The following is an 8,948-nucleotide window of genomic DNA, read 5'->3' on the forward strand; positions in this document are numbered from 1 at the left end:
CTTTCAATCGTTTTTTACTTACTATTAGACGTTTTCATTTTTACGCAGAGGGCTAAAACCAAATAAAGTTGTACTATTCACGATAAAAGCAAAACAAACGAACAACTATATAGTCACTTTTTCCGTGTAAACGGTATGTAAAACAACTTTTTTTCGCTCGTTAAAATTTCGATCTGCCACTATTTAAATCAACGGCCGACGATGCAATGCAAACATTACTTGCGTAGCCAATTTTGAGTCAAAACGGAAAAAAATTATTGTTAGTGGTCTTAATTGCTGTTAAGTAATCTTTCATATAACGGGCTACGTTTAAGTATACCGTAAAATTCCGGTTATAAGTCCTGGGCTTATACAATTTCGTAAGGGGTTTTGGGTGGGCTTATAATCGGAAGGGCTTATATCCGGAAGGGCTTATAAGCGGAATAAAGAGAACGTTTTGTAATGAGCCACGGTAGTGTTAAACGAAATAAGTTTTTAAGCAAAAAACGCATAATTAATAAAGCAACATTTAGCAGTGTTCAGTACTGTCATCCGGTAGAGGGGGGCTTATATCCGGGAGGGCTTATAATCGGACGTATTTTTTTGTTTCCAGATAGATGGGCCTGTAACCGGGGGGGCTTATAAGCGGGAGGGCTTATAAGCGGAATTTTACGGTATTCTACTCAAACATCATACAAAGTCTTATACCTAAACTTAATGGGTAAACAAACGAACAACTTTTAAAAGCTTTTAATGCGAAAAAAGGGTATTCAGTAATTAATTATAAAATTAACAAAAGCGGTCTGAAAGTGGGGCATAATCACGTAATAATCAAAATCAAACGGAAAAAAGCAATGAGCACTCTCCAGTACAAACAACTAAACCGTTTGTTTACTTGCTTTTAGAGTTTTTCAATTTCACGCAACGAGATAAAAACAAATAAAATTGTACTATTCACGAAAACTTGACAAGAGCAAAACAAACGAACAACTATTAGTCAATTATACGGTGTAAACATTTTGTAAAACTACTTCTTTTAAGAGGTGTAATCCCTTTAAAGTATCGATCTTCCACTATTTAAATAAGAGGGCCGACGATGTACTTCAAACATTGCTTACGTAGTATTTTTGACCCAAAACGGAAATCGAGTTATTTTTGTGGTAGATCAAGCGTGTTGGTACCCTTTAATCGCTCTTTTGTTGATCTTTCATTTATGGACTGCGTTTAAGTAGCCTCTTCTCAAACATAATATAAAGTAACAGCATAATGCAACAACTTAATGGGAAAACAAACGAACCTTAAATCGCTGTTTAGTTGATCTTTCATTTATGGGCTGCGTTTAAGAAGCCTCTACTCAAACATAATATAAAGTAACGACATAATGCAACAACTTAATGGGGAAACAAACGAACCATAAATTGCTGTTTCAGTAGTTGCCCTTCCATTTATGCACTGCGTTTAAGTAGCCTCTGCAAACATCAATATAAAGTCTTATGTATTAACTTAATGGAAAGACAAACGAACGACTTTTAAAAGCTTTTAAAGCGAAAAAGTGTATCGAGTAAGTAATTATGAAGATCAACAAAAGCGATCTGAAAGTGGGGCATCTGTAAAAATAAAGCGGCACCATAGAGAAATCGGGTTAATTGATATACGCTATAAGAGTAAGCTGCTAAGGGAAGTTTTAACACAGAAGTTGAGACTTCAAAAGGATTAAATTCAAAATGATGCCCCTAGTGCTTTTTGCCTTGGCTACATTTTTTGTCAGGATTCAAGGTTAGTAGCTTGTCATTTGAAATATTGTAGACTAAATTTTAGTTCTTTGGTACAAGAAGTTGGGTTTTGATAAAATATTATTGATTGGCCATATTGCTGATGGGACGTCTTACAATTTATGAATCAATTCAAAAATACGAAGAGACCTGTATAAAAAACGTACAATTCATTAACCTATTTTTGTGCTTCGAGATTTGAAAAAAACATTTACCGTTTATTACTATCAATGGTGTTTGATACGCCCAGCTTGTGCCGCCGAATGGTTAACTTTCATTGCCCAAGGTGAAATTTTCCTTTTAGTTGGTAAAAAGTATGGTTCACGGAAAGATTAATCTATTCAAGCCCCACAATTTTCGATCGCTGTGTTAAGTTCAGATCGAGTTCTAAGGTTTTCTGAATTATTTTTGTTTTCTATTGTAGCAGTTTAACTGTTCCCATTTTCACGATAGTATGACATTAATGGTACTGATCTTTTTATCTTGTATTCTCCTTTTAGGGAATCCTGTTCCTGACTTTTTTACTGACTGTCCCGAAGGATCGGGCGACTGCACCCGTAAGTTGTTCTTGGCACACCTTTTTATAACTATAAACAAGGCGCTTGAGTTAGGCGTTTTATCCCAATTGTTAGACAAACATTTTTATCTTCTTTATTTTCATCTCGTTACAACTTATTATTTTTACCTATCGTTGTATTTGACACCGGTAACTCTTTGCGCGAAGAATGCATTTTCCTTAATTTCGCAATTTTAATAAATCAAGGAAACGTATCTCCCTAACATCAGTTTTGCTTAAAGAAAATAACCGTCACGGGAAGTCTTCGTCCACATTGCTAATAATGCAATTTATTAGGCTAGTTAGTTAACAAATTGTATGAAGAAAGAAAAAGGAAAAAATGCTCCGTTTTGGATGTAATTAATTGGAATACTAAAGGAAGGGATCAGACTTGATATGGTATAAAAGTCTTAGCTTACTGAACCTAATGTACATTGCTTTTCTGTCAATTCAAGCCGCGCCGCCGCCACCACCAGGACCTACAACATCAGCACCACCACCACCATCACCGCCGCCTTCTCCATCCTCCTGCGGTGCTCGTCCAACGTCCAATGCACGAATTGTTGGTGGACAGGAATCGGTGAAGAACAGCATTCCATGGCAGGCTATGCTGCGAACTGACTCAGCTCAATTCTGTGGCGGCTCGCTGATCCATAAGCAATGGGTGCTAACGGCTGCTCACTGTGTTGAGGGGTCATCGGCTGGCAGCTTTAAAATTTGGTACAGTCTTGTTTTGGTAGCTACTACTCTACACGTATTAACATGGGGGAGTCACTTTGTGATAAACTCCGGGGAGAAAACATATTTCGTTTTTTTTTTTTTCGTCATGCTGGCGAAAAAGCTTTCTTTCTTATTTTACTTTGCCTTGCACTTTATTCTAATCTGAAAACTTTTAAAACACTTTTTAGGTTATTTACTCACATCTGTTATCCTGTTTTAAGGCTGGGTGCCCATCGCAAGGAAACCAAAGAGAGCACAACTCAGGAGTTTAACACGATAAAAGTTGTGTCCCATCCTCAGTACAGTTCCTCTACCATGCAAAACGACGTTGCACTGGTCAAGCTTGACAGGGAGGCTGTACTGGGAACCGGCGTCGGTCTTGTCTGCCTGGGAGACGATTCGTTCCACCTTCCGTTGGACGATCTCACCAACCAGTGCCTGATAAGTGGATGGGGAACTCTTGAAAGCGGAGGGCAACAACCGGACACTTTGCAAGAGGTCTTGGTCCCTCTTGTGTCTGAAAAAGTGTGCCAAGGCGCCTATAACGATCTTCACGCCTCCATGCTGTGTGCCGGATTGAAAGAAGGCGGGAAGGACAGCTGCCAGGGTGATAGCGGTGGTCCATTGGTGTGTCAGTACAATGGCAAGCATTACGTTGAAGGGGCGACAAGCTGGGGAAGTGGATGCGCCGGTGCTAACGCGTACGGAGTGTACGCTAAGGTGCGTCATCTGAGAAGCTTTATCGACAGCACCATTCAAGGATGAAGAAATCTCGCCATAAAGTGTATTGTCAAGAAATTGGGTTGTAGTTCAAAAGCTGTAAGGGATAGCAAGTTCCCAAAAATAAAGAGATAATCAGCATTAAACGTGTTTCAGTAGTCTTTTTTGAACTTCAAATAATAATAACAACAATAATAATAATGATAGAATGTATTCAGGGACCGCGGAGAGGGAGGGGCTAGGGTAACACTAACAAGAAAAAAAATTAAATTAAGCCGAAAAGGGACAAAAAAATTCTGAAAACAAGTCTATTCCTGAGCGCCATATTATCGATTTAGTTTGTAAAGGACGAAAGTAACAGCATTACTTTTACCAAAATAGACTTGCCTTTGACTCAGATATATAAAGAACAAGTAAATGCGGACAATTGTCTTAACAATTTTCAGTTATAATTGAATAATGTTGGACTACTACCCTTAACTAAAAAATGGTTTTTAAGGGCGAGCAGATTTTTCATGAAAAAGGCATGATCACCTTGGTAGTTTCGACCTGTAAATGGGTTTAGTTTAGACGATACAACGTTTTGTTTTCGAGTTCAGTTGCTTAAGGTAATTCATTTTGTAAGAATAAAAGAAAAAATTGCCTTTTCTGTTTTTATTCGTTCTGGTACATCGCAGTTACAAGTTCTCCAAAAGTTTTGTGTCTTTATATAACGTTTAAATGGTCAGTGAAAAGTTGTATCGAAAGTTTTGTGGAGCAACGTTGCTTTATTGCAATACTTTGTCAGTTTAAGCAATAATTTTAAAGCACAATTTTAAGCGCTGAACAATTTTAAATGCGTTTCCCGGTATCTTAGAGAAATTGAAATGTAAATTTTCCCGGGGGATCGGGGGCATGTTCCCGGACCCCCCCCCCAGTTGGCTCACGCTGACACGTTCGCAGTGAAGCCCCCCCCCCCCCCAACTCAAATTCTTGCTGCGCGGTCCCTGATATTGTTGTTATAGTCTGTCTGTAACGTCGTATAAAGCGGACGTTTATGAACGTAGCGATGGGCTATCAGTTACAGAGCACAGAACATCATACATTAACTACATCGATCATCCAAACTAAGCTGAAATCTATCCTTTCTTCCCCTTATTTTTTAAGTTTGAAAGTCGCTTTTCTTTGCGCTATCTTGTTTCCTTTTTGTTTTTTGGCTATTTTCTTTTGTATTGTTTTGACCATTGTTTAGGCCCATAGCCAGACGTTTCTAACAACCGAAGACGCGAGCTGCTTGGGGGTCGATCTTCAAAGTCTCGAAGGCCCGGAAGTACTCTTTTTGGGGCAATATCAGAAAAAGAAACACTAGTTATGCACAGCCTTTTCAGGAACATAAAAATTTCCAATGAATTCAAGATTTTTACCGAGGCAAGAGCTAACGGCTCTGCTGTTTCATAACCCACACACTATCAACTACCTTAAGGTTACTATTGTTAGCGGCTACTAATAATACTAATTTTACTACTAATTTTTAATTTAATACGCGTTAAATGTATACCTCCGCCCGCCAGAGGAATACAAAATTAAATATAATGGCCCTGTTCAACTATATGACAACGTCAGAAGTAAGGGCAACAATATAAAAAAGGTTGGGAGAGAGCTGGCTTCACCTTGGGCTGCCACCTTGCCGTGGTGGTGAAGCTTGTGTGTCTCAATGACCCAGAGAGCTGTGCCGGCGGGGACTTCGGTCCCTGGCAGGTCTAACCATGCCAGATTGGTCGACGGGTAGAGGCCAGACGAAGAAAAGCCCCTGGTCCTCCAGGTTGGGGGTTGGGCTGCGGGCTGATAACCCGCTCCTGTAAAAAACACATTATTACCGAAACAAGAAGCAGAATAATTTCAAATGATCTGGGGGACATAGTGGTCACTCCTCACACCATGAGAGGTTCGATGACGCGTGGGGGTGAAAGCCACACGGAAGCCCTTGGGCAGATGAGACCACTAGTCCACCCAAAGAACGTCATGAAGATAGGGAATTGGAACGTAAGAACGCTATACCATAGCGGTAACGTAGCACAGGCATCAAGAGAGATGGAGAAGAGGGGTATTGACATCATGGGAATTAGTGAGACACATTGGACAGGACAAGGAAAAGTAGTATTGCAGAGGGGAAACACTATCATACACTCTGGCAGAGAAGATGACAACCACAGAGGTGGAGTAGGAATACTGATGACTAGATTTGCAGCAAGATCACTCATGGATTGGGCACCAATAAGGGAAAGGATAATTACAGCCAGGTTCTATTCCAAACATGTTAAGATGACGATTGTACATGTATATGCACCAACAGAGGATGCAGAAGAGTCTGTAAAGGATGAATTCTATGAGAGGCTACAGGATGTGTTGAATAACAAAAAAGAACATGATATGCTGGTAATTACAGGTGATATGAACGCAAAAGTCGGTGAAGATAATCGAGGTTACGAGGGAATCATGGGTAGACATGGCATTGGGAGAATGAACGACAATGGAGAAAGACTTTGTGAATTTTGTGATATGAATGAACTGATAATTACAGGAACGTGGTTTCCACATAGAGATATTCACAAAGCCACCTGGGTATCGCCAGATGGAAAAACAAGAAATCAAATAGACCATGTGCTGATAAACAAGAAGTTTCGTAACTCTGTAATTGACACCAGAGTCTATAGATCAGCAGACATTGGAAGCGATCACCATCTTGTATGCATGAAAGTTAAGCTAAGACTAAGAAAACAGCAATCCAAAGAACAGGGAAGTATACGGACAAGATATGACACCAACAAATTGAAAGAAAAGATCACTTTGCAGAATAGATATCAGGTATTAGAAGAAGAGTCACTGGAGGGAGAGGAGGAGGACGAGATAGAAAAGGAGTTTCATATAATGGAAGAAGCATACACGAAAACAGCAGATGAAGTATTAGGCCGTCCTAGGAAAAAAAGAAAGCCATGGATAACAGAAGAATCGTGGGCGCTTGTTGACCAAAGAGAAGAGATAAACAAGAAGATTCTAAGTACTTGTTCAGAGAGGATCAAGAAACGACTAAGAACAGAATACAAGGAAAAGAGTAAAGAAGTAAAAAGGAGCATAAGGAGTGATAAAAGGAAGTGGATGGATGGCATAGCAAGTGAAGCAGAGGATGCTGCAAGAAAACAACATATGAGAACGTTATATGGATTGACAAAAGTGCTATGCAATGAAAGGTCTAAGAGCAGCACAGCCATCCTTGATAAGAGCGGTAATCTCGTGAGCGGCAAGAAGGAAATGCAGGCAAGATGGACAGAGCACTTTAGAGAGGTACTGAACAGAGAAGAACCAACAGACCCTATAACAATAGAAGATGAAAGCGAGTTCGAGCTAGGCGGATTGATTGAGGAAATCGTGATCACTGAGCCAACAATCGGCGAGATTCAAGCAGCAATTGAACGTTTAAAGAATGGGAAATCTCCAGGCGTCGACTCCATCACGGCTGAATTGTTAAAGGCGCACAAGGAGCTCTCAGCAACGAAAATACATCAGCTATTGGAGAAAGTATGGAAACATGAAAAGATCCCGGAAAAATGGAAAAGAGGCTTGATCATCAAATTGCCAAAGAAGGGAAACCTCAAAGAATGTAAGAACTGGAGGGGAATTACTCTACTTTCAGAAGTCGGCAAAATACTTGGACGGATCGTGATTGATCGAATACGGAATGGAGTTGATATCAGACTGAGGAATGAACAAGCAGGATATAGAAAAGGGAGAGGAACAACAGAACAGATTTTCATATTAAGGAACATCGTTGAGTGGCAGGCAAGTTTATATATTAGCTTCATAGACTTTGAAAAAGCATTTGATTCCATCCACCGTGCAAGTCTATGGTTAATTATGCAGAAGTACGGAATCCCGGACAAGATAGTAAGAATGGTAAAAGTGTTCTATGAGGACTTCAATTGCGCTGTAGAAGATCAGGCAGAAGCTTGTGAGTGGTTCAACATCAAAACGGGTGTCAAACAAGGATGCAATATGTCTGGTTTTCTCTTCTTAATAGCTATGGATTGGATTATGAGAAGGACTGTAGGAAAAGGAGAAAACGGAATCAGGTGGAACTTTACATCTAAGCTTGATGATCTAGATTTTGCAGATGATGTGGCGCTTTTGTCTTCTACTAAACAGCATATACAGAACAAGACTACTAAAATGAATGAGGAAGCAACACGGGTCGGGCTGAAAATCAACAAAGGAAAGACAAAAGTGATGAGGATTAACGGGAAGAGTCAGGAGAAGGTTGCAGTAGATGGGCAAGATATAGACGAAGTTGAGGAGTTTAATTATCTGGGAGCTATCATTTGTAAGGAGGGAGGAGGAATGAAAGATCTGAAAAGCAGGCTATCCAAGGCGAGAGGCACATTTGCCAGACTCAAAAGAATATGGAACTCAAAGAGCATCACGAAGAGGACCAAGCTTAGACTGTTTAAAACCTTAGTCGTACCGGTGCTACTGTATGGATGTGAGACATGGAAGATGAACATGGGAGATGACCAACGAATAGATGTGTTTCACAACAAATGCCTCAGGAGGATTCTCAAAATAAACTGGCAAGATCACGTTACCACTAGGGAGCTCCTTGAGAAGGCAGAGACGAGGTTGCTAAGTGAGGAGGTTAAGATGAGAAGATGGAAGATGATAGGGCATATCCTGCGACGAAACAGAAACAGCCACACCAACATAGCCCTATCATGGACACCTGAAGGAAAAAGGAGGAGAGGAAGGCCTAAGACCACCTGGCGAAGAACAGTCGAGAGAGAGAGGAACAGTGCGGGATGGCGTACATGGGGTGAGGCAAGAGCTGCTGCAGCCAACAGAGAAAATTGGAGGCATTCTGTGGAGGCCTTATGTGCCACGAGGCACAAAGAAGCTAGGTGAAGGTGAAGGGAGAGAGCTGGGATCGCCGGTATCGTGGAGAATATGACTGATATCCCAGACGAGGACCCACTTTCAAATATTTGAAATTCACTTCTTTCTGACAATGATAATGTTCGTTCAATTTTAAGTGTCTTCGTTCTATTACTGAACATTTATGTTCATCTTATCTGTATATTAATTTTGATTTTTAATTTTCGGAAAATCGCTAAATTTAATAGTCGCTAAATTTTGCTTAAAAAAAATCGCTAAAATTAGTAGTCGCTAAAATAGTA

At 40.2% G+C, this 8,948-nt stretch overlaps 1 protein-coding gene across 1 annotated transcript; it reads left to right on the forward strand.

Annotated features, from left to right (window-relative positions):
- Positions 1 to 1,604: 1,604 nt before the first annotated feature.
- LOC144644670 (trypsin-3-like) lies at positions 1,605 to 3,893 on the forward strand. The gene is made up of 4 exons (XM_078504202.1): positions 1,605 to 1,755; positions 2,252 to 2,308; positions 2,763 to 3,027; positions 3,249 to 3,893. The coding sequence occupies exons 1-4, from the start codon at positions 1,704 to 1,706 to the stop codon at positions 3,790 to 3,792; spliced, it is 918 nt and encodes a 305-aa protein (XP_078360328.1). The 5' UTR covers positions 1,605 to 1,703; the 3' UTR covers positions 3,793 to 3,893.
- Positions 3,894 to 8,948: the final 5,055 nt, after the last annotated feature.

The sequence above is a fragment of the Oculina patagonica genome, chromosome 2 (assembly GCF_052425735.1).
Source record: "Oculina patagonica isolate OP01 chromosome 2, crgOcupat, whole genome shotgun sequence".
Classification (NCBI taxonomy): Eukaryota; Metazoa; Cnidaria; class Anthozoa; order Scleractinia; family Oculinidae; genus Oculina; species Oculina patagonica.